The following is a 24,683-nucleotide window of genomic DNA, read 5'->3' on the forward strand; positions in this document are numbered from 1 at the left end:
GCAGTGAGGGCACCTGGCTCCAGCTACTTGAAAGAAAAACAAGACTGCAAATAAACTGAAGAAAGGCAAAGCACAGTGTTACCTGTTAACTCTTCTAGGACATTTTTCTGGCTTTATATCCAATTCATAATGGTAGATATCTATTTTAGGAATGTCCATTTCAAAGAAGTTGGCCTGCAGTTTGATTGTTCTCCCAGAAGTGCCAAAATCTGGTCGAGGAGGAGGTTTAAAGGCATATCCCTGTATTGGTGGTGGCAATGGGGGAGGAGGTGTGAGCACTGCAAAAGACAGAAAACACAACTTAGCCATCAGCTGTCTCAAATTGACATTTCAGCAAATTAACACGCTATTGGACCAGTGAAGCCCAGCACATTTAAACCATCATCCTTTTTAAACAACCTAAAAAATGAAAAAAAAGCCCAAACCCTGTTTTCAGGAGACCATGAATTCTGTTTTCTCTTTCTTTCTCATGCTGGCTCAGAATATGTTGTATTTCATAGCCCCAGTTACTGAAAAAAATCTTAAAATCAGTTGTATTTTCCTACAACAAGTCAGCTGGGTAGGAATTTCACAGACCAAGTAGGAAAGCAAGAACCAAGCTCTTCCTTGCAGGGAAGAATCTTCATTTTAAAACAGATCTACCCACATTCATTTGAGCAAACACCTATGAAATGGAGTTTCCACCACTTTCCTCTGTGCTGCAGCTCTCTGCAAAAGCCTGTATAAGAACTAAACTATATCCTACTGCTTCCATCACACAGAAAACAGAGCAAATACTCTACTGCTGCTGTGCTCAATTCTTGAGCTCAAACATCAGCTGTTGCTCAGACAACATGAAGCAGAAGCACAAAGGCTGCTTGCTGTTGTTTCAATACAGGAAAGTCCATTAAAAATCCACAGAGAAGTGTGCAAGGTACCACCTTGAGTATTCAAAACTTCTGCAGTCTCAGTGCTCAGGTGTTCTGTGCTCTGGAGCAACAACAACTTGCAGCAAAATCTTCACATGTGAAATAACCCAGGAGGTTCCTCATTACTTATGTAAGAATTCAGGTGTGGTTTCTTAAGATTATCAAATTCAGTTCTCTGCTAGCACCAGAAACAATTCACATCCCTTCATTAACAAATCTGTCACCACTTTTCCACCCTGGCTTTCTCTAACGCTCAGAAAACATCCTTCCATTATTATTTCTTTTTTGGCAGGTTATATTGGGTGGCCTTCATACTGAGTACTCCTGACTGTACTTCTAGATTTAAACCAAATACCCATTTAATACTAAATTCTAGGCTATGCTCCTTCTGTTAGTCCCTGCTCATAAACCAGGCTTCATCATTCTCATCCTTCCAGTGATTTTTCCTGGAGAAGACTAAGTGATAACCACACTGTGCTTCCACCTCTCAACTGGAAAAGGCAGAGTAGTGAGCCCTAAAGTGCTTTTGCCTGCTGTACCACAGCCTTTTAAAGGCCATCCAGTGACCACACAGGGCAGGTGCACCCATTTCAGTTGCTTATGATCATCTCCCAATTCCCTATGAACTCCCAGCTATATTGTCTTTAATAAATCTACTTTTCTAATCCATATCTATTAACCTGCTGCTTTCTGAACAATGCTCAGATTCTCCTTTTCCTGATAATGCCTCCTATACCTCTGATGAAATTTCACATACTTATTCCTATCATTTATGCAATATTTGCTAATGAACATTTCATAATGAACATTTCATTTCAATGCTAATGAAACAATAAGACCATCCCACCACTAGTAGCATCAATTCCCCATTTTACCCCTCAACACATCCCATGGCCAGTTTCCCACTCATGACTATCTCCTTATTTTTACCACCCTCCTAACAGTCAGCACCAATTTCCCCATGCACCAAATACTCAATCAGATTTGACAATGGGAAAATGATAGAGGGTTTGTTATTATTTTTTAAAATTTTCTTTCTGATGTTTTTTCCCAGATATATTCTATGGCATCCACCCTTTTAATTCAGGCTACTGAAATCCAATTTCCTTTTTTCCCTCCCTTTTATAAACACTGCCTTCAAAGACTCTGGTTCTCCTACATTAACTCAATCAACACATCAAAGTCACTTCTTGCTGAAGATCTCCATTTCCACAACCTAAAACTTCATGTTTCAGTACTTCAGTTCTGCTTTCAATGGCAATATAGCAATTTTTATTTGAGTATTATTCATCCACAGTGCTACTGCAGTGTCCACAGCTGCCCTGAGAAATGGAGCCAAATATCACCTTAGCTCTTATCTGTAAGCCAGCCCATCTGCCTCTGCATCTGACCTTACCCACCTCCATCCCCCAAGGCAAGACAAAACACAGCTCACTGATTCTGCTCAACCTTTGGCTTTTTATTCTTTCTAAATTCTTACACATCCTGACTTCTAAGACATCAATTTTCATCTTTTCCCAACACTTCCAGGCCCTCTGCTGACTTCACGTTTTTCTGATGGTGATTAACTGGCTCAGGTGGCCCTGCAGTCACCATGTCCCCTGTCTGGTGTGACAAATTCCCACTGGCTGTGTCATTCAGTGGAAGGAATCCTCTGCTGTGGACAGGACACCTAACAGAGCTATTGACAGCACTGCCACTACAGCTGGGAAGTAGCAGAAAAAATACTCCCACAAATATTTGTACTTGCAATACACCAAAGGTTTCTGTGATCCACCTCCAAATCTGATCAAGAGGATGTGCACAAAGCAGCCACTTCTACTCCTCCAGAATCCTGTCTGCCATCACTTCCACCCCCTCTCCCAAATTTTAAAATAATCTGTCTCCCACATGCATTTTCAGTCACTCTGCTGCTGAATCCTTTACAGATCACCACTGCACACATTTTTATTTTCATCTTTCTGTAACAGAACATTCCCATTTGAAAATTATGTCCAAGTCATTAACTTTATTCTGTGATTTTTGTGTATTTCCATGACTCCCATAACACCACCCATTATAAAATGTTTTTATTTTCTGTCCAGGCTCCTGTATTTTAACAGTTCCATTTCTTGTTATCCACACTCTGCGTTCCACATTGCCTTACCACTATTACCTGGCCAACTGTCATCAATACATTGATTTCCCTTCTCTTTCCCCATGATTTTTATGCCTTCTAACATTTCTGTATCTATTGCCACATCCTAATTCCACAGCCCTTCCTTTTCTGTGCCATATTTTGTACATCATGACTAATTTTCAAAAAGACAAAAGAATTAAACTTAAAAATTGGAGATACAAAGAGAAGCACAATGGAAGGGGTCACACATGCCCACAAGTTATTTATGCCAAATTAAGAAATTTTGTAATTAAGCAATACATCCTCCCTGTGTTTTAAAATGGGATTGTTTAATGCTTCACAGGGGCACAACAAAGCCATATCTGTAAGTGTTCAGGGATCAACATGGACACACGTTGCTCAACAACCCCACTGCGTTCCTCCACTGGAGTTTCAGTGACAAACAGTGAATAAAAGTGAGGGTTCAGGCCCACTTTTGAGACTAAGATGAAATGCTGAGAGAGGCACAGATTCCTGGGGAAAGATGTGAAGGCAGTTTTATAACCTGCATGACTCACAGAGATAAAAAAGCACCAAGCTGCCCAGAAAGCAGGATCACTGCCACCTTCTGTTTCTGTCCTAAACAATTTTTTTTCAATTATTTGGGTTTTACAATCCAATTAAAGGAAAAAAAAAAAAAAGGGGGGGGGGCGGGGGGGGTTGGAAGCTATTTCTGGCTCAACTCCCAAGACAAAACTTATTTAGGGCAGGGTGTTGCTTCAAGGAGATAAGTACTGTTTATTAAACAGCAGCAGTGCCCGATAAGCGCTCAGCCTACATTTGTGCCGCCTGAAACAGACACGGATGTGTCAGCTACAGCACCAGGGATGGGAACTGAGCTCCAGGGACAAACACCAAATATTGCAGCCACCCAGCTGCATTCACTTCTTGGACTACTGCCTCAAATTAAGAAAGCAAAATCAAACTATCATGTGTAGAACTTATTGCAGCAAGCAGCTGTAAAGGGTAGAATCACAAAACGCTGGATTTGGTGCTGACAGAACAGAGAAATAAGGCTTGACCTTCCATCAAAGCTTGACAGAAACCTTCAGCCTTGAGCAGGAGGCACAACTGCTGTATTCAAAGTGATTCAGCTGCCCCATCTCCCTGTGCAAACACCCCTGCAGAATTCCCATCACTCACTCTCTTTTAAATGTGACAGAAGCTGTATCAATACAGGAATCTTTTCCTTAGTGCCAAGGTTCCTCCTAGGAAGCTTTTGCAGCTGGATGAGGTGTGCTACAGAGGACAGCACTGGACATCTGAGCTGGAAGTGATGCCCTGCCCAGGGAAACCTGCCAAAATTCATGCAGAGACACCTTCATGAACACAGATGCTGCTTCTGGAGACAGTTTTCAAAGCCTTGGAAAATCCACATGCATGCCTGGATTTTAGTTTTAAAGTGCTGTCAAGGAAAGAAGGGACTAGAAAAAAGATGAAAGACTAACAAACTGGAGCATCTGTGGGGTATTGGAAGCTCCTCACTCATTTGCCAGATGATAAAATCAATAATGAGAGCATTTCAGCCTTGATATGACAATTGAGACCATCAAGAGCCCCCTTTTTAGGTGTGAATTAAGGTAAGCGGGGTGTGGAATAATGAGGTGCCCACATGGTCTTTAGGCTCACTTTTATCAGGAAAGAAACCAGACTTTCTATTATAATTCATCCCATTTACATAAACAAAATGTTCATAGCTATCAATCTTAAAAGCAGCAATTTCCACCAAAAAAATCTGGAAAAGACAGATATCAGAAAAATAACAGTCTTGTGGCAGTTTTATGAAATAAAATTAGCAATCAAGCAAAATTACTCTGTCAAAAGACAGGGGGGGGAAAGGTGGCAGTAGAGGAAACCTGGATAATCACAGAAATGCTGTATTAGTAAAAATAATTTTTGCAAATTGAAAACTATTGTGAACACAAGGCTGGCTGCTCTTACTCCTGCACATTATTGAGGATCAAAATCAGAGATAAAAGTGACTCAGGGAGTGAGCAGGCCAAGACACTCCTAGGCTATAAAAGGTGTGAATGAGCCACACACTTTGACAAGCCTCCACTCTAAAATCCACACAATTATGCAATGATGGTTTTTCAGGACCATGTGCTCCATTAACCATTCCCCAGACTTGGAGCATTCATTTCTTTTGTCCTTCTCCATTTTTTAAAGCTTAACTGCTGGCCTGCTCAGCCTGCTGGAAGTGCTGCCAGTCAGCATTAAACTTGCACATTGGAGATTTTTTAGCAAAGAATTATGCAATTTTAATGTGCAGTCAGAGGCCTAATGAGTTACTAAATAAGAAGGGGCCAAACAAGTTGCATGGAAGGGCTTGTCGACACAGGAAACCATCTGAGCATAATTACACCAGTACAATTATATCAGTAAGTTTCCTTGTGTGGCAAGTCATAACTCATACTTAATAACCAGGTGATGTTTTCACAACTCTCTGTAGGTTTTAGCATTGGGCTCATGCAATCTACATTTTCCAAGGGGAAGACTCTCTAAAACCATTTTTCTAAAATCTCAAAATGAAACTAAGGTGAAGGAAGCCTTATTTGAAAAGATCACTTTGGGTTAAGGTTTCCAGTATCAGATGATGGGGCTGCTCTTCCAGATCATCACTGAAGGTGTTTCAGGTACAACCACTGTGCACATTCACTGCTGCCTCCAGGTCAGTCTCTGATGCCATCACACAGACCCAGAGAGGATGCATCACTCCTTGGGCAAAAAAAGGGATTTAATAACTTGTCCTCAACTACTGAGCAGCTATTTTGCCTCCAGAACTGCAAGAAATAAATAAAATGACAAATGTGTTCATCATGATCAGGTTAAAAAGAACCAAGACTGGCAAAGGAACACCCTCCAGCAGCTGCTGCAGAGGAGCAGAGGATCATGAACACAGAGCACCATAGGTGGGAAGAGACCAGGCTGACTTGTCAAGTTTTGAATATCTTAAAGAACAGAGTTTTCACAACACCTCTTACAATCTGTTCCACCCTCGTGGTAAAATAAACTTGCCTTCTGTTCAACTGGAGTTTCCTGTGCTCCAACTTCTGTTCTGGTGCACCTGCCACAAGACTGGCTCCATCTGCTCCAAAGGCTCCCCTCAGCCCACTGGAGAAGCTGAAGATCACCAGGATCACCCTTTCTCCTCCTCTTCCTACCCACCTGATTCCCTTCACCTCTCCTGGTGTGCCACATGCTGCTTCCCCCAGTGCCCTGTCACAGGGCTTGCAAAAGGGTCATGTCCCCTCCTGGAAGTGCTCTTTGAAGTGGGAGAAAGGGAGACTTGGAAAGGGGACACCCCACACCAGGGGAAACAGGATTTCCACAAATAGTTATTCAACTACCAGTAACAGAAGGAATTCAGAAAAATGTGGAAAACACCCAGTACACATCCTTGACAGGATCTGTGCAGAGTTTTTATGTATTCTAGTCACACATAAATAAAACAAGAAAAAAAAATACAGGGAGTTCAGCCTTTTCTTTTTAGGACCCAACTAAAGAAAAACTTGGGGCTCCCCAAGTTTTCTGTCTGGGTTTTGTAAAGAAGTTTAACTTCTGGCTTTCTGTTAAGAACCGTTAGGGAATGATAGGAGAGAGGCTGGCAGTGTTTTCTGTGAGATAAGGGAAAGCCAAAGCTGCAGCTCACAGTCCCTTGATATATTTTAGGGACAGAGAAATCTATATGGGACCTGTAAGTCTGTCTGCTGCTCATTAAGGAATTTTTAGAGTCTGGAAACCAGAAGCTCTTCAATCAAGCTATAACATTCTTGATTAGATAATGCACAATAAAAATGCTACAGAGGTACCTATTAATCTCCAAGAACTCAACAAGCCACAAGGAGAGCAGAGGAGATGATGTAATCAGATTTTCAGTTGTCATTTGTGTCAAAACCCCACTCAAAAGATTCTTCTGGTCTCTCAGTGAGCAGCTACCACACTTCCTAAGCACAGCACATTGCATGTGCCAAAGTGGGCTACAAGCAAAAGGGCTGCCTTAACATTGATGAGCAAAAATGAAGGAGCTGTCCTCACATTTGGTCATATTTTAAGGCCCCTGCATGACCACTGAGATGTTTGATGCTACTCTGCCAGATTGCTTTCAGTTTCTTAGTGCTGCAGTATGAAACTAAATACCTTAACAAAGAGTGAAAGTGTTGGATAAACAGCACTGCCGTCATAATTGCAATCTCATTATGTTCAGTAGAATACTCCAGACATAATTTTATTGAATAATGGGCACTTCCTGTGAAAGAATTCATGCAAGATTAACTTTCAAGTCAACCCTTTTACCTACTGAAAAATGTCCCTGCCCATGGCAGGCAGGTTGGACAGGATGATCTTCAGAGGTCCAGCCCAACCCATTCTATGATGATTTTGTCTGGAATAAGTAATCAGTTACAGATCTGCAGCTCCCTTGGTTACCCTGATGCCTTTTTGACCTCTGCAGGATACAGAAACGACCTTTTCACAGTGCCAGAAGTGATGTGATCACTGAGAGCAGAATCACTCCCAGACAGCAAAGGTGTGAGCTGCAGTCTCAGATCAAAGGGAGAAGAGAGACATCAATCCAGCTTGCTTTTAAATCAGGGCCACATTTCAAAGAAGAATATGTAAGAACAAAAGAACTGAAGAGGAAGAGCTCAAGGCTCCAGCAGAAAGCAGAATGGTTCTTTCCAGCCCACAAGCTGCTTCTGGACAATGTCAACGAGCAAAAGGCACCAAGTGTTAGTACTCTGCTTTCCTCCCACATTCTCCTTGCAGCCTTGACCTTCCAAGTCATCCTCCAAATTTCTGAATACCAACAAGCTGCTTCTCACCACCTACAAGTGGGGTGAGCAGTGGCAGAGCACCCAAAGTGCAGAACTTCCATCCTCACTGCTCACAAACCAGGTGCTTTAACCAATCCCTGCACGTGGAATTCCACCAAGTCCTACCACAACCCTTCTCAAGGGCCACAGAGAAATGCTTTTAATTACAAGCTGCAGCTTGAATTAAGTCATCCAAAAAGAGAGCCTCAGCCAAACAATGGAGGGATGCTTATGGCTCACCCACAAGTCAGCAGCCCAGTTTGAAGTTAAATGTGAATTCAAAGTACAAAATAACTCCATCTTCAGACAAACTTCTACTCAATGAAGGGGGAAATGGAGAACATTCTTAGTGCTTTTTATCACATTTGACCATCATGATTCATTCCCTTTTCCATGCCTTAGAACATGATGCTGAACTAGCTCCAGATGTCTTTCCTAACAATTTGAAATACAGAATATATTGGTATTTTCTGCATTCATAAAAAGCAAAGCCTCCATTCAATACAATCTCTGTTCTTTGCCATTTCAAAAGACCCAAAGTGAATAAACACATATTTTAAGAGGGAACAAAAAAACCCCAACCCACCTACTAGCATCTATTGCTCCCTTCAGGCTGCTTCTCCTCCAAAGAAGGTAAGAAAGACCAAAAATTCATAGTCATCATCCCACATTATGCTTCCCTTACCCCTTGTTTGCATTTAGGTTAGGAAAGAAATGTGGCTCCCCCTCCTTCTGTACTTCCTGACACTTGGAACTGCACAGGTGTGTAGGAAACAGCCTAGCCCACCCTTCACTGGATTTACTTGGTTTGGTTTGGAGTCACTACAGGACTGGTAAAGCATGACTTCTTCATACATCAGGATTGACCCTCCCAAAAAATTTAACACACAGACGGAGGTTTCCATCACTGCTTGGTGTGAACATGAGGCAGACAAGCAATTCCATTCAGTCCCCAGGAGCCACAGTAAATCCAGCTGCTGCCAGCTGCAGAGCTGAGCTCAGCCAGGGGTACACAGCCCCACCATTAGGTACTTCCACACCTGCACAGCCCAGCTGCCATCACACAGCCCCACCAGAGCTGCACAGCTCATCCTGACACTCCATTACCTCCACACCTCAGGCATTCAAGGATTTCTTTTTCCTCTTCAGAAACAGTAAGAACTGGTTTCTGCATTACAGCCCACGAGAGGATGCTGGAGAGATTAAATCCCCTGAAACAGAGTCAGAGTCCTCAGCAGTGCTCCCCCAACACTTTTCCTTCCCCTGCCATGCCACCCCATCCTCTCCTCCTGCATTTCTAGAGCCATCAGTGCCCACATGCACACCAGCTCCACTGAATTCATGGCTCAGGCTCTATTCCATGGCCACTGGCATGGTCCTCCATGTGCTGTGCCTCACCAGCTGGGAGCTGGTGCCACAGAGGCCCCAGATCCACATTCCCTGTGGGATCTGCATTGTGCACAACTTAATGAAACACAGAAGTGATTTGTCCTCAGCTAACCAAAGAAAGAAGTCAGGATGGCTCTGTTTTGAGTTGTACCTTTGCAAGCACATTTCATATCCACACAAACTTTGGCTGGCAGTGTTTTTGTGCAAAATCTAAAACTAAAAATTAAGTTGTTTTCATTCCTTCACAGTTTTTAATATACAAAACTCAACTGTAGAGCCGTAATTCCAAAGTAGTCATGTCTTCCTTGGGAAAAAAAATAATCTTTTCCCATACCCACAGTGGATTAATCTACAAACACATGAACACTCTCGTGGTTTAGTTTCAGAATAGAAAAATTCCCAGCTAAGATCCGAGGTTATGCTGTATTTTATCATCTCCTGTGGTTTCCAGAGATAGGGCTGTGGTTTTCAGCATTACTGCAAAGAGGGCAAAATGCAGGTTCCTAATAGTGGAATAACTGAGCTAATTACAAAGTGTAGGCTGGCAGCAGAAGTCCCCTATCAGAATTTTTTTTTTTCCATACACCTCAGGGTTTTTTCCTCCACCTGCTTCTTGTAAGCAACTGAAGTTCTCGTATTACCTGATACAAACTAAAACTCAGCTATGAAACATAAAAAAGTCACATAAAAGTTTGCTACAGAGAGGCCTCCCTGAAATTTGACATTAAAGGGAATTTGCAAGTCAAACAATTAGTAAAAAAACACCACTACTGTGTTCTTATCACCTAATGAGACCCAGACAACAAAGCTTCATTTCCCTTCCCTGGCAGGAAGTTTCCTCCTCCTGAAAGAAGCTCTGACTTTTAAACACACCCTTATGCAAATATTCTGAATCCCTATGAGTTATACCTAAGAATTCCCTCATTAAACACTGAAGCTCTTCCCAAAATGAAATGCATTGGTTCACCAAGAAATTAATTCTGCATTGTCATTTCTACATGAACCTGGATTTCTGCTCTATTTTATTTTTTGTTTTGCTTATGGTTTGGAGGGTTGGTGGTTTTGGGGGTTTTCTATTTAAACCCATGTCTCTCAGCAGAGAGAGTTCTGTTTCACAACAGAAATAGGAAAGCCAGCTGAGCCGAAGTTGACAAGTAGCATTATTTAGGTTTCACTGGCAGTAAAAAAACCACAAACAAGAGAAACCCCCTGCTCTCCCAAAGTCTTGTCCTCCATGAGGATCTCAGATATGATGGAGGAGTATGATGGGGCAAGAGTGTAAAACCAACAGAGAAATTGATTTTAAAAGCCCACAAAAACCAGCAGAAAGGGAGCATTCAGTGCAAACCACAAACTGTATGAAAGGACAAAGAAAGAAGTTCATTATCAAAGTCAAGAACACAGCAACATTTAGACAGGAATTCACCCTCTCTAAGAACAGATGCCTGTCCTTTAATAGCAAACACTTGCTAAACAAGTTTCAGAAGGTATATAATGAGGCCCCAGTAATAATTATGTTTTAAAGTTTTATTCATCTACATGACAGGTTTAACTTCAAACAATTTTTTTGATTGATCTAGCTAAGCCAGTGAAACCTCCACTCTTGGGAATTCTCCTAAAATTGGCTTATTTAAAATAAATCTAAATTAACACATCCACACACACTTCCTACTACTAAATTAAAATTAAAATTTCATTATTTTCTCACATTAATAAGCTCTTGTGTAAAGCATTCATGACTAAACTAGGAACATAAAGCATTGCAGAGACAGAAAGTTGCAATTCTCTGACATGAGCAGCTCAAACAGAGCCACCCAGGTGTCCAACAATGCCAAGGCAGCTCCTCAGTGGCCACAAAAGAGTTACTTTTTTCCTAGACTATATACAAAATCACAAATATCACTTGATACACTTGATAAGTTTCAGAAGTGTATTTTCAAGCTTCCCAAGATAACATGCTGAGATTACTTCTCAAAAAAATGAAAACTTTTTTTGAGTTTACTTCTCAAAAAAATGAAAACTTCCGTTTTGCTCTACATCTCCTCTTGTCACACCCAACACAGGCTGGAAGTGACACAAGTAAATTCATGTACTGTTTAAACACACAGTCTTCAGACTTACACATATTTTATTGAGAATATTCTCCACCTTCTGACTATAAAGCAGCTTTTACAAGAGAATGTAATCAGGTTGTGCCAGGAGAGCTTTTGGGAAAAACTGTATAGCTCAAAGGTGCAGATGTAGAGCCCATAACTGGAGTTATTCTGCATCTCTGTAAAGTTAAATATTTTAATGCTGCTCCCAAAAACAGAGACTTGCATGACTCCAGATTTACTAATGTTGGGATCTGGTCCCCAACATTTTCACTGCAGAGGGCAATAAACTCCCATACAAGACAGACCACAACTGAGCAGCACTACAAAAAATAGAACAGGAAAAACAAATTACAACAGGAGAGAACAAATCACTCTCACCACACCTGTGATTAAAAAAATAAATCAATCCCTTTCACAACCCAAACAGTAACCAAAATTTGGTAGCACTGTGGACAGCTCAATGAGTACCCAATTCAAAAGAAAAACCTCAAAGCAGGCTTTGGACTGACTTGATTATGCCAGGATCCACAGTTCTGTCCCATCTAAACCAATGGGTTGCTTCCACCTTGGCTGGGTCCAGTTTTGTGAATACAGTAAAAAAAAAAAACAAAAAAACAAAAAACAAAAAACCAAACAAACAAACAAACAAAACTTTCCTTCCTAGAAAGCCTGGACACCAGGTGCCACGTGGCTTCACAGCAGCAGCACAGCTACAAAGCAGGGCATTTAGGAGAAGCAATTTTGCTTAATACAAAATGCAAAGACAGAGTACAGAAAAAGATGAAATAATGCTCACACAAAACTTTTTATTTGAAAGCACCAAATATTGTTCTAAAAAAAGAACAATAAAAGAAAAACAATTAAAATAGGTTAAAATGAATTGCACTAATCTGTGGTGCTTACTAAAGAGACTAAAAGACATCACTGATTAAAACAGTCCTGAGTATTTAAAAATACAAGCATCACCTCAGACTCAAGGAGTTAAAAAAACTGCACTTCCTGGACAGTACTAGAAAGTCTCTTCAAAGCACAACTTCTTAGAAATGGCTACCACAGGGACCCACAATTTACAGCTCTGGGGTAAAACAAGAGAGACACTACACAAACTGAGTTTACCTGGGGTTGATGCTATCCAGATCTGTCTTTTCCCAATTTCTGCAGTATAAAATGTGTAATTAAATTTTTAAGTTCAAATTTGTGTATTACAATACATGTGGGGAAAAAAAATAAAACCCAACCAAAAATCCCTTTGCTCTGAATTCAAAGGGCTGTGCTTCCCTAGTCAATAGGATAAGAGACATTTTACATTCTAGTGGGCTGCTTTGTGAGTACATCAGAAAGGAAGCAAGATACTAAAACAAATTAATTGGACAATGCATGGAACAGATCCCTACCCACAGCCACTACAGTCAAAACTACGTAATATTTTCCACCAGCGTTTTTTTTTCTCTAGTTCATAACTTCCCAAAAATAAGATACTGGAGGCTGACTTTTCTTCATTTAGAGATTTAGATACAATTTCTGGTAGGTTGAATATTAGAAACTTCATCACTAAAAACAGAACCAAGTATTTTGCATAAATATCAAGCAAGGGAAGCAAAACACCAAAATTCTGACAGCCCTTACAAGTTCTGTGAAGCTGCTGTCAGGACAGGCTTAGCCAACATGAACAGGAGTTTCAGCAGGCATGAAACGTTCCTAATTAGTTAAAACTATCTGTGTTTGCAAAGCCAATTTAGCAGAAGTTTACTGTGTTCATTGGCTGATCCCTGCAATTTCTGGGAGGCCAGAAGTGTTTAGAAGGGCTGGTTTCTGAAATGGAAAAATCTCTCCCTCCTATACAGTTCTAAGGGGTACAAGAACATCAGATGATCATCTAAGGCATTTTTTCTTACTGAATTAAAGCATTTATATCCCTTTTCCACCCTTCTGTGAAAGAGAGGCAGACTGGTGGTGATAGCAGTGAAGGAAGGGCTACAAATTGTGAAAAAAAGAACTTTCCTGGAAGTCAGGAAGATTTGGGTGTTCTCTGCACTGCTTCTTTACTTACATTCCAATGCACCACTGAATATGTACGAGCACACAACAATTCTGCAAAAGTGAAAAACTTCAAGATGAAGTAAAAATAAGTGCACACAATCCCATGTAACTGCAAAGTCAGCGTGAGAATCACTGCTGAAAAAGATGTTTCACTTTTCAATAGCAAATAGCATAGTTCGGTTCACCAAGGAAAGGAGAAAGTTTGGTGTCACATCTGACACAACCAATTATCTTTCCATCAAACCACCTCATCTTTAAGCCACCTGAAGACAACACAGTTATCTGAGGCAACATAATGATACTGAATTTTTCCTTCCTTAGGAAAATATATTGGTCATGACAACAACACATTTGAAAAAGTCATGCTGTGTTTTGTAAGCTGTAACTTTGTCAAATGCAATTTCAAGTTTAGCAAAAATGAAAAGAGCTGAGGCTGCATACAAAGTCTTCATTCCCTTCTCTTTGTGTGGCAGCTTACAAGGAGTTTCAGCATAAATTTATGGTCTAAAATTATGCCAAGGAAACTGGATGATTCTGTGATACCAGCAGCAGAGTAAGACCAGGTCCACATCCACCCCCAAGAGAACTGAAAAAGATTTTTTTAAGAGAAGGACAGACCTTTAACAGGATATACAGGGGAAACTGTGCATCCACTGTCACTGAAACACAAGCTAAGAGGACACTGGTGGATTAAATTCAAGCAGATGAAGATATTGCCATTTCTACTACTGCAGTTAAGGCATGAGCACACCCTTCCCTGCATCACATTTTAAGACTGAAGACTCCCAAAGAGAAACAATATCTAACATCCAAAATCTTCAAGAAAATATATGGAAGGCAAAAACAAGTACCTGCACTGAAAACCAAAACAGATTTAAAAGTTTCAACAGTCTATTCACAATTTTTAAAGGGTAACTTAAAACTAAATGTCAAGAAAATAACTTTAGTTCCACTAATTTAATAAAGTTGTTTTTTGTGCTAGGGAAAAAAAGCTGGTATTTCACATGCAAAGCTATAATCAACTTCACACTCTTTTTCAGACAACTGCTGCTTCAACAATAAATTAGGACCCTCAACCAGGCAAAACCAAGTATCTTTTCAAAGAATAAAAGAGAAACCTGTGGTGTGCAAAGTTTAGAATTAATAAATACATTAAGACCTAGAAGTGCAAGTTCCAGAAGTGTATGCAGCTTTTAATCAAGACTTTTAACTGAATGCCAGTACGGTTATTATGACATTTTTATGTCCTTCTAAATAAAGTACACCAAAAAGTAGCAGTATCAAGATTTTTCTGCAAAAAAGAATTCCCTCTCAGATTTTCAGATTCTTGACTTTTCACTCTTTCTTGAAGCTAAAAAAAGGTTATGGACACAATGTCACAGCAAATTCAACACCACGTCAAGAACTCAGACAGTATTTGGGAAAAAGCAAAACGGGATCATTAATTTCCTAATTATGGAAACAGTGACTTCATGACAACCCCTTTGTGTACAAAACCCCACGTTACTCCTGACATAACAGCATGTTTGAACAAACTTCGCATGTTTAGCAGCAATGTTTTGAAATCGGTCAGATATGGCCTCTTAACTTGCTTGATACTGTTTCCAGAAAAAGAATTAAGACTAAAATAGCAAACCCAGTGGCAAATTGAGCGGTTCCTCTGGCAGGAGGCCAGCACCAGGGGCACCTCGGATGGGTTTGGCCGCACAGCCCAGTTTGGACACGAACGGGGAGAGCAAAGCAGCTCCTGCACATCAGCGGGGTCTGGAGAGGGCAGCGGGACCCGGACAGAGCAGAGCTGAATGGAGCCTTTCCTTGGTGTCAAGGATGTGCTGACAGACCTGGAGAGGCTGCAGCTCTCTGCTCTGTTCACAGCAGCTCTGGCTCGGTGAGGGGCTGTAAACCACACTTGTGCTCTCTCCTCCGAGCAGGATTTCACACACAGCGGGTTTGTAGTTTTCAGATTAACATGTGGCAGGGGACTTCACAGTCCCTGCTTCCAGGCTGGCTCACAGAACAGCCACGCTCTAATAAAAAATCTCCACGATGCCCTGCCTTGTGTGTGGAGCGGAGCAGGAAGCTGCCTGGGCTGCCAGAAGCCACTGAGCTGCTGAGGCTGTCCGGGGATGATTTCACAGGAAGGAAGCAAAGCCTCGCTCACCATGTGGAGAACAACTCGCAGCTCCCAGCCCGGCACAGACACGGCCGCTGCCCAGGGCCGCGCACGGGGAAAGGGCTGAGCCACACCGATAAACTCGGAAGTAAACAAGGCACAAGATGAGCTCGGCCGGAGGCAGCAGAACAGCAGGAGCCCCAAACACAGCGGTGACAGCACACAGACACCCAGAACTTGGTGAAAGTAGAGCAGGGTCAGGAGCCCGAGGTTAAGAGGTTGTTGTTTCAGGAAGGGGAAAGCATTCCTTCACACCAAACGTGGGTCCCTGATGGCAAACAGCAGCTACCAGCTGGGAGATCATTCCAAGTGAAAGGGAAACTGGTAGGATCGGATAGAGAGTAAATAAAGATAAAGAGACTCCCACTCATGAAACTACTCTCAGCACATATGCCGGTAATATTTTTAATTATCTGTCTCCTTAAGCACCATTTCGAACAAGATCTATCACCAGGAGGTGAACACAGCAACAGCCCGATGTGAGCCACCAAGAGCACCTGTAAACTGAAAGTGTACCTGTGCCTGAGCAAGGGAACCCGACACCAGAAACAACCAAAGGATTACACCTCCAGTTCTACAGGTATCGGTGCTGAAACGGGCAAACGATGTTACACGTGAAAGCGAGATCTTGAACATCAGTCTGGGGAGACAGAGCTGTAGAGACCTGTCTGCCTGCTGCGCCAGCAAGAGCCCGGTGAGAAAGTAAAAACAGAGGAACTGTACTTCAACAGGAAAACAATCATCCTGATTATCTTTCCTGATTATTGCCCCTTCAGGAGAACCAAGTTAGAGGGGGAAAAAAAAAAAAAAAGCCAACACTTAACTGTGGATCCCAAGATATGAATGCTTTTACAGAAGCATCTGTAAGAGGAGCACTAAAAGACATCTCAGTTACAGGTCCTGTATTTCCCTACACCAGACCTTGCTAGATTATCCCTCCGAGAAAAGAAATTTTATGCAAAACAATTGAGAACAGTAGCATAAAATAAAGTTCAATTTATTTTGAAACTTTTCTAGAAGAAAACTAGGTGCCAGTCACCCAAACACTGTTGTTTCTACGTAAGAATTCGCACCGCAGAAACAGCCTAACACTAAAAAGGAGAAAGCATTGTCTCATATGAACTGCATAAACTCGTACAGTATTAATCTGTATTTCCCCAAAGTGATACTAAATGTCCCTAAGAGAGTTGCTAACCCTTCTTTACACGTCCACCTTTCCTTTGCTGCCAGATTTGCTCCCACCACAGAGCGAGCCTGAGGACACCTCACGCTGCCCCTCATCTCTCCCAGCCCTCCCGACGCGCGGGCGCTTCGCCGGCACCTCCGCAGCACAACTATCGCGGCGCGGCCGCCGGCGAACACGCGGCCGGCCGGGAATCCCAGGATGGAGCCGGGAGAGAGGAAATGGAGACCCCGGTCCGCAGCGGGAGCTGCGCTGGCCTCAAGGCTCGGCAGAGGGAGGGGGGAGCGGGGCAGGGAAGGCGACCCTCCCCTCAGAGGGGCCTCCGGACACGCGGCCCTGCCCGAGGTGGCGGCGGCGCCCTGACCCTCCTTCCTCCCCCGGCCAGCGCGGCCGCCGCTCCAGCCAGGCCCGAGCCGGGGGGGACGAGGCGCTCCTGGGGCTCCCCACGGACACGGATCGGGAAAGCCGCTCCGGGAGGAGCGGAGGAGGGAAACAAACCCGGGCGAAAGCTCACCGGGTCCGGCGGAGGGGGCTCCCGGGTACATGTCTCCGTGTGTGCGGCGGCGGAGGCGGCGGCGGCTCCAGGGGAGGGCACAGGGGAGGGAACGAGCCCGAGCCCCGGCTACGCTGTCGGGGGAAGGGGAGGAGGAGGAGGAAGGAAAGGGGAGGGGGGAGGAAAAGAAAAGGGGAGAGGAGGAAAAAAAAAAAAAAAAAAAAAAAAAAGAGAAAGAGGGAGGAGGAGGAGGAGGGCCGGGAATCCAGGTTACTCGTCGGCACTGAGGAGCGGGGAGGGGAGGAGGAGGAGCCGCGGGGTCACGGGGAAGGGGCGCTCCGCCCTCCGGCCGGGCGGGCGGGAAGCGGCCGCGGCAGCGGGACGGGGATCAGCGGCGCTGCCGAGCCGAGGGGCCCCGCTCGCAGCCTGCAGCCCCCGCCTGAGCTCTGCCCGCTGAGTCACAGAATCAGCCAGCCTGGAAAAGTCCTCGGAGATCACCGGACATCACCACGTCAACCGGACCAGAGCACGGAGTGCCATATCCAGTCTCTATCCTTAAACGCCTCCAGGGATGGTGACTCCACCACCACCCTGGGCAGTCAATTCCAATGTTTAATCACCCTTGCTGTGAAGAAACTCGTCCTCATGTCCAGCCTAAACCTCCCCTGGTGCAGTTTAAGAACATGTTCTGTCATCCTGTGGCTTTCAGTGAGACCTTGGAAAATGACATTGTGCCTCTAGCACTCCATACCTCTCTCCCTGTTATATGTCTGAAAGGTATGCTGGAATTATATGGGTATTACACATACTGCTGGATTTTGAGTTAAATTTGGATTTGTTTGTTTATATTCTTCTATTCCTACTGTTGCTCTGAAAACCTCAGCTCATTTACCTCATGAATTCCCGTATCCACTTTTAATCATATCTATGAAACCCAGCTGTGGCGGGGTTGCCTTATTGTCCTTGTCAACCAGATAATGTATGGTACTGTACATATGTAAAGTTTAGTACAGCCAGATAATGTACTGGGCAAAAAACTAGAAATGATGTGAAAGAGTCAGAGTACTGATGAGTATGACGCACTGAGATCCTGGAGATATCCCTATAGGAATTTAAAAGACATGGATGTGGCATGTGGGGATATGGGTTAGTGATGGGCTTGGGAGTGCTGGGTTAATGGTTGGACTTGATGATCTTAAACGTATTTTCCAACTTAAACAATTCTATGATTCCACATCAGAGATGATAATTCCTGCAGGAACTGTCATCATTTTGTAGTCACCTAATTAGTACGTCTTCCTTTCAGAAGAAAGTAGGAAAAATAAAGTTAAACCTGCTAAGGAGGCAAAAAGCAAGTTAATGAGGCTCACTTCCACTGGAGTTACCTACAGAGTTCCAGCACAGCCATGATCTATACTTTCAATCACCTCCTCCATATTGATGTGGAAGCCTTTAAAAAATTAATGCAGTTTTTAACCCAGAACAGTCAAGCCCTATCAAAGTCAACTGAATTCCTTCACCAAGTATTATCTGCCAAAGAGCAAGGCAAACATACAGCTTGCAGTGTTCATCAAGCCAATTAACATCCTTCTTCATCAGTTCATATCTCAAATGATAAAGAAGCATCTCACTGTTCCAAAGTATTTACTCTCCCCTTTGGGTCATACTTGCAGATATTCAAAGGCTGCGATTAACAGCTCAGCTTTCACTTCAAGTGAACAATTCCTGAAACCATTGTCACCACTGGAGTTTCCACTGGAGTGATTTTGGATTTGTCTCTATTCCAAGCTTCTCAAATTGCTGGAAAGTAAAGATTTACCCGTAACTATAAAGAAATAAAGGACTAAATTATGGGTCAACTTTAGTTTTAAAGTAAAGCGAAGCAGCTCTAGCAAAAAGATAAACAAAGGAGCTGGCAAAGGAGTTGCCATTTTCCTCCCTGTGAGGAGCTGGGTAACATTTTTTCACAACCACCAATAATTTCTGGTATATAACCCTACTAGAGGCAGAAAAAGAGGGTGGATGGGGAAAAATCCCCAAAAACAAGAGCCAGAAGAGAATTATCTGAGGCATTTGGCCTTTCTGCTGAGGCAGCAGGAGAAAAATATGCAGTTTCTGTCTGTCATCTAATTATTTGATGCTATATTTAAGCCAATCTCTTCAACCTGATTAGGAATATAACTTTCTCTACGATTAGACATACTATTGTGCCTGTTGGACCTGCCTTTAAGAAAGAAAAGGGGATAAAACACATTGACAACTTTCTGGAAATGTGCAGTGGACTAATTTGGTCACCCTGGCTATCAGCACTGACTTATGCTGAACCTACAAGTCCACTCTGGTACTGTGGTAGCAGTTTGAAAATGATAAGCTAACAAGTATCACAAGACAGGTGAAATATAAGGGGAGGTTTTACAAAATACTAAACACTCATCCCACACTTCTTTCTGGCTCCACAGGATCCTCTGCAATTGATTTCAGAAGTTCCCTGAAAAACAGAGATCATGAAAATGGCAATTAATGCCTCAAACATCCTAGATTGCAACACTCTTGTACTGATTTAAAGCTGATTTCTCTGGATTTAGTACTTAATAAGCAAAAGCATTTGTCACTGTTCATACAAGACTGTAGAATTGCACAGTCAGCTAAATAATAAATCAAATTGTTTTATTTAAGCACAGTTTTCCCATGTGGAAGTGCTGCTGTTCCTCGGGTATATGTTCATGGTTCTGAGCACTTCCAGCAGCATTTCTGTGCAGCTGAGGAAAGAGAGTTCCAGCTCTCTTCTGCCTCTCTTCACACACTCATTTTGGGCCATGTCACTTGCTTTATTTCCAATGCTTTCTGTCACTCACAACTGCTGTTTTGGAGCACAGTGAAACCTAATTATGTCTTACTGGGCCATTTCACCCAAAAAAGGCTTCAGTTCTTGAAAAGGTTTGTTCTGAAAGAGAGGTTTGAAAGCTCTGTAACAGCATTCTTTTAAGCATGTTCTTTATATGCTGTATTAACAATTATATGGTAGTGTAAGAACAGCTGCTTAAATGCTTAAAATTAGGTTTTTCTAAAGAAAAAAAAAAGAGTGACTGTTGAGCACAATACCTGTCTTAACTGCTGTATTTCAAGATGACATTTCCCAGAACTGATATCTGTCACAGAAGTAATTATTAATTTTGGAAAAAAGCATGTTCTAATAATTCTGGCAGTAAAGATAGTATTTAGGAGCAGCATTTAAAAATCATTTATAGCAGCGGCAGCAATCTAGGGAAAATATTTTATCTACGAATTGGCCAGTGACAAATGATAGAGCTTTTCTTTTGATGAGAAAACAAAACTTGATCTCCCTAAGTAACAACATTCCCATTTTAAATGGAATTAATTTTAAAACCCCCCAGAGTTTATAAATGTCTGACAGTCATTTTTACAATGATACAGTATCATTGTAAAAAATTATACTGTAAAAATTTTCACAAAAATTTTCATTCAGAGCTGAAAGATATAAATTTTATTCTTGACTTGGAGGGGATTCAGGCTTATATTTGCCACCTCTCAATTGGCCTAACTTTTAAGTTGTTATCCTGGAGTAAATGCATTAGACCTGTCACATATTTTGCATTCTGCTTTAGCTAAGAATTTAAAATCAGAACCAAAGTGAAGAAGTCCATGTCTCTATGCTCTAAAGTGTTCACATTTTACAAAGACTTTGAGGGTTCTGGTCCCCTGCTCAGGAACTGTTTGTTATTTTAACAATTAAATATTTAACCACAATTAATCCATGGTGGAGGAACCAAAATAATTTATTTTTGAGTTTCTATAATCAGATAACTGTCCCAACTACCAAGCTACAAAGCTGCATTTATTTTGTCAAATGAATTGCAATAATAATTTCTAAATAAACAGAACAAAACAAAACAACTAATTATCATTAGATTACTAACTTCAGTTCACTCAAAAAGAATTTTTCCAGGTGATCAGGATCAACAATGCAACAATTCAACTCGATGGAAAAGATGCAGCACCACCTATTGGGGATGTGTCACACACACTGGTTGTTACAGTTTCAAGAAGTACCAGAGTTTTGTTCTTCATTGTAATGACAATGGGAAGGGGGAAAAAAACCCAAAACTAAAAACAAAACCAACAAAAACAACAAAACAAAAAACCCAACTAGGAACAAAAGGACTTTCCCAAAAGAAGATAAAAGAAGTAAATACTGTACCTGAGACTGTTCACCAAGAAAAAAGCATGTCCCTGAGTGCCACATCTAGATGTCTTTTAAATACCTCCAAGGCTCTTGGCTCAGTCCCTTCCCTGGGCAGCCTGTTCCAATGCTTGACCATCCTTTCCATGCAGAAATTTTTCTTAATAGCAAATCTAAACTTCCCTGAGCACAACTTGAGGTAATTTTCTCTCATCCCAGCATTATTACCTGGCAGAAGAGACCAACCCCATCTGGCTTCAGCCTCCTGTCAGGCAGCTCCTTCCCTCCCCAGCTTTGTTCCTTTTCTTCAGACAGGTTCCAATGTCCTTCTTGTAGCAAAGAACCCAAATCTGAACACAGGACTGGAGGTGTGGCCTCACCAGTGCTGAGTTCAGGGGGGCAATCACTGCCCTGGTCCTGCTGGCCACCCTTTGCCTTTGGTCACTGAGAAACTGCAGCCTTGAGAGCTGGAGAGAGGCAGCTTAAGGAGAGAAGAATCACCTCAGGAAGGTTAAAAGCAGCAACAAAATAGTAAAGCAAGGACAAGAAAAGAGAAAGGAACTATCAACTTCAAGTCTCCTTGGTGAAGACCTCTTGAGTTTGACCACTTTGATTACCACCAGTGGCCTTGGTCATGTTCTAACACAGCATCAGCTCTGTGTGAACATCACAAAGCTAATTCAGGGTGAGGTGCTAAGGGCTGACTGCTTTGTGTACGATAATGACAGATCTTGCTGATGTTTTCATCTTCCTTGGCAATGCACAGGCACATCCAGCCAGATCTCTGCCACTGCTCCTCACCATCCATCCTCCAAGTGTCAAATATCCACCTCAGGGAAGTTTCATAGCCAAGTTACTTGCTTTGTTTATCATGAAGACAGCCCTGTGTGATCCTGCACCAGTCTGCTAGTACACAGCTGAATCATCATCCTAAACCTCACCAGCCTGGGAATAACTCACTATCCTGGAATAGCAGAATACACAGAAGAATGTAAGGAGGAGTTTTTTTGGTAGTTTTGTTTATTTGTTTGTTTTTTGGTTTTGTTTTTGTTGGTTTTTTTTTGCCTCCATGTATTTGCTGTAAATTCATCCAGAACAGAGACTTCTGCTCCAAAAGGATGGTGATGTGTTAGACAGTAAAAGTACAGACAGTTACAGCATCAGAGGTGAAAAATTTCCACTGCAAATTTCTAGACCCTTGGTCTGCTCTATTATCCAGCTTTATTAAGTAAGCTTTATTAATCAGCAATCCTGATCACATACCTAGGCTTCCAAAAGCATTAGGAAGCAGCAAAACTGGGGTTTCTTTTGGTTTTTTGCTCTCTTTTACACAGTGATTTGTTTTCATCAGAACTTTCTTCTGGGCTCCTACAGAGCAGCTTTATCAGTGTCACTCAATAGATGCAGCAAGACAGCCATGAAGCAAGGATGCAGGCAAATCTCATTTAATTAACATCTTTGCCAACCAAAGCCTAAGCTTATGTGAATGTCACATTTCAATTTTAGGTCTTCATATTTTATTTTTTAACAACCCATCAGCATCTCTAATAACTTTTAGCTTAAGGACTGTTATATCAGAACTGTTACAAAACCATGTCTTATTAAACATATAATTTTGTTGACTGCTTGCACACTTTCAGTACTCATCTCCCAGGCCAGCAACATTTGCAAGTTTATTTGATTGAAAAGGAATCTTATTTCTCTGCTGCTACTTTTCAGTCAAGATCATCATCTCATGGACCCTGGGACAACTCTGAGGGCTTTTGCACAGGAGGCCTTGGCAGCCCTGGAATGAGCCTGTGAAATCCCATCCTCAAGCACCCAGCAAAGACAGAGGTTCCTGGATATTTAATCCCACTGGAAAGGTGCATTTATTTGCTGCTTTGAGTTAGGTATAAAAATGGAGACAATTGTCCTGTGCCTTGAATAGGAAGTTTAAGTAAATGCTTAAATTCAGAGTTGTTGACTCCACTAATAGGGATAAGCACCCACAAATTATGCACGTGAAATTCTCAGTTGTTTGTGATCCTTAGGAAGGGATGGATACAAGAGGTAAAGTCCCTCTTGCCTACCTCAGTTTTCACTTGTAATACTCTAATAAATCCTGAGATTTCTATAAAGGAGCACTCCAAAATCAGGCTGGATACACTTTGCTGGTAATAGAAGGTTGTCATTTTAGGATTCTAAAATTTCAAGCTTTCTGCAATTTTTTGAATAATTTTGTTTAAGCTTAATTAGTTTGACTTATTTGGTTTGGGTTGGAAGGGATCTTTGAAGGTGAGATAGCCCAGCCCCACTGCAGTGCACAGGAATATCTTCACCTAGATCAGTTTGTTCAGAGCTCAGTCCAGCCTGGATGGAATCCTGTCCCTCAGGGATGTCAGCCACACCACTCAGCTTGGAGTTATCTGCAAATCTGCTGAGGGTGCACCTGATCTCCCTGTTCACATCTTTGATGAAGACTTTAAATCACAATGGTGCCAAACAGACCTGAGGGACACATCACTGATCTCCTTCTGGACATTGAGTCAATCACTGCACTGTGGGTGTGACCATCCAGCCAATTCCTCACCCACCAGACAGTCCACCCATAAAATCCGTCTCTCTCCAATTAGACAGAAGGATGTTGTGTGGGACTGTCTTGAAGGCTTTATAGAAGTCCAGACAGGTGACATCCAGAGACCTTCCCATGTCCACTCCATGTAGTCACTCTGTCATAGAAGGCCCCTTGGTTGGTCAAGCAGGACTTGACCATGATGGAGCCTGGCTGTCCCGAGTCACCTCCATGTCCTCCAGGAGTGCCCCAGCACAGCTTCTAGGAAATCTGCTCCATGATCTGCCCAGCCATGGAGATGAGGCTCATCAAAGATACATCTGTCAAGAGACAAAAACCCAGAGAACATTCATTTTTCACAATCCGATGATGCCTTTGGAGCAAAACTCTGGAATTTGCTCAGGCTCATCAGAACCATACTTGGAAAATGCATATTTTATGATTGTTCTTTTGCAAATATTAAAATGAATATTATATGTGTTATGTTAGAAAGTTATGCTGTATTAATTTTTTTAAGTAGTGTGTTAAATATGGTTTAGGTTATAACATAATGTTAAAATAGAAACTACGTATGTGAGATATTATTTTAAGAAAGGAATGAGGTACTTGCACCAGATAGCAGCCACAGGACACCGAAATCTTTCAGAGAAAGAGAATTTATTGCCCCATTAGCA

The 24,683-nt window shown here is 42.1% G+C and overlaps 1 protein-coding gene across 1 annotated transcript in view; it reads right to left on the reverse strand.

Annotated features, from left to right (window-relative positions):
* The window catches only part of AGO2 (argonaute RISC catalytic component 2), a 58,018-nt gene extending 40,525 nt beyond the window's left edge, over window positions 1-17,493 (reverse strand). The window contains exons 1-2 of the mRNA XM_059867625.1: window positions 17,276-17,493; window positions 83-278 (exon numbers count right to left, since the gene is read on the reverse strand). Coding sequence (XP_059723608.1) covers window positions 83-278; window positions 17,276-17,306 — 227 coding nt within the window. The 5' untranslated portion in view covers window positions 17,307-17,493. The remainder of the gene's footprint in view (window positions 1-82; window positions 279-17,275) is intronic.
* Window positions 17,494-24,683: the final 7,190 nt, after the last annotated feature.

The sequence above is a fragment of the Haemorhous mexicanus genome, chromosome 1 (genome assembly GCF_027477595.1).
Source record: "Haemorhous mexicanus isolate bHaeMex1 chromosome 1, bHaeMex1.pri, whole genome shotgun sequence".
NCBI lineage: Eukaryota > Metazoa > Chordata > Aves > Passeriformes > Fringillidae > Haemorhous > Haemorhous mexicanus.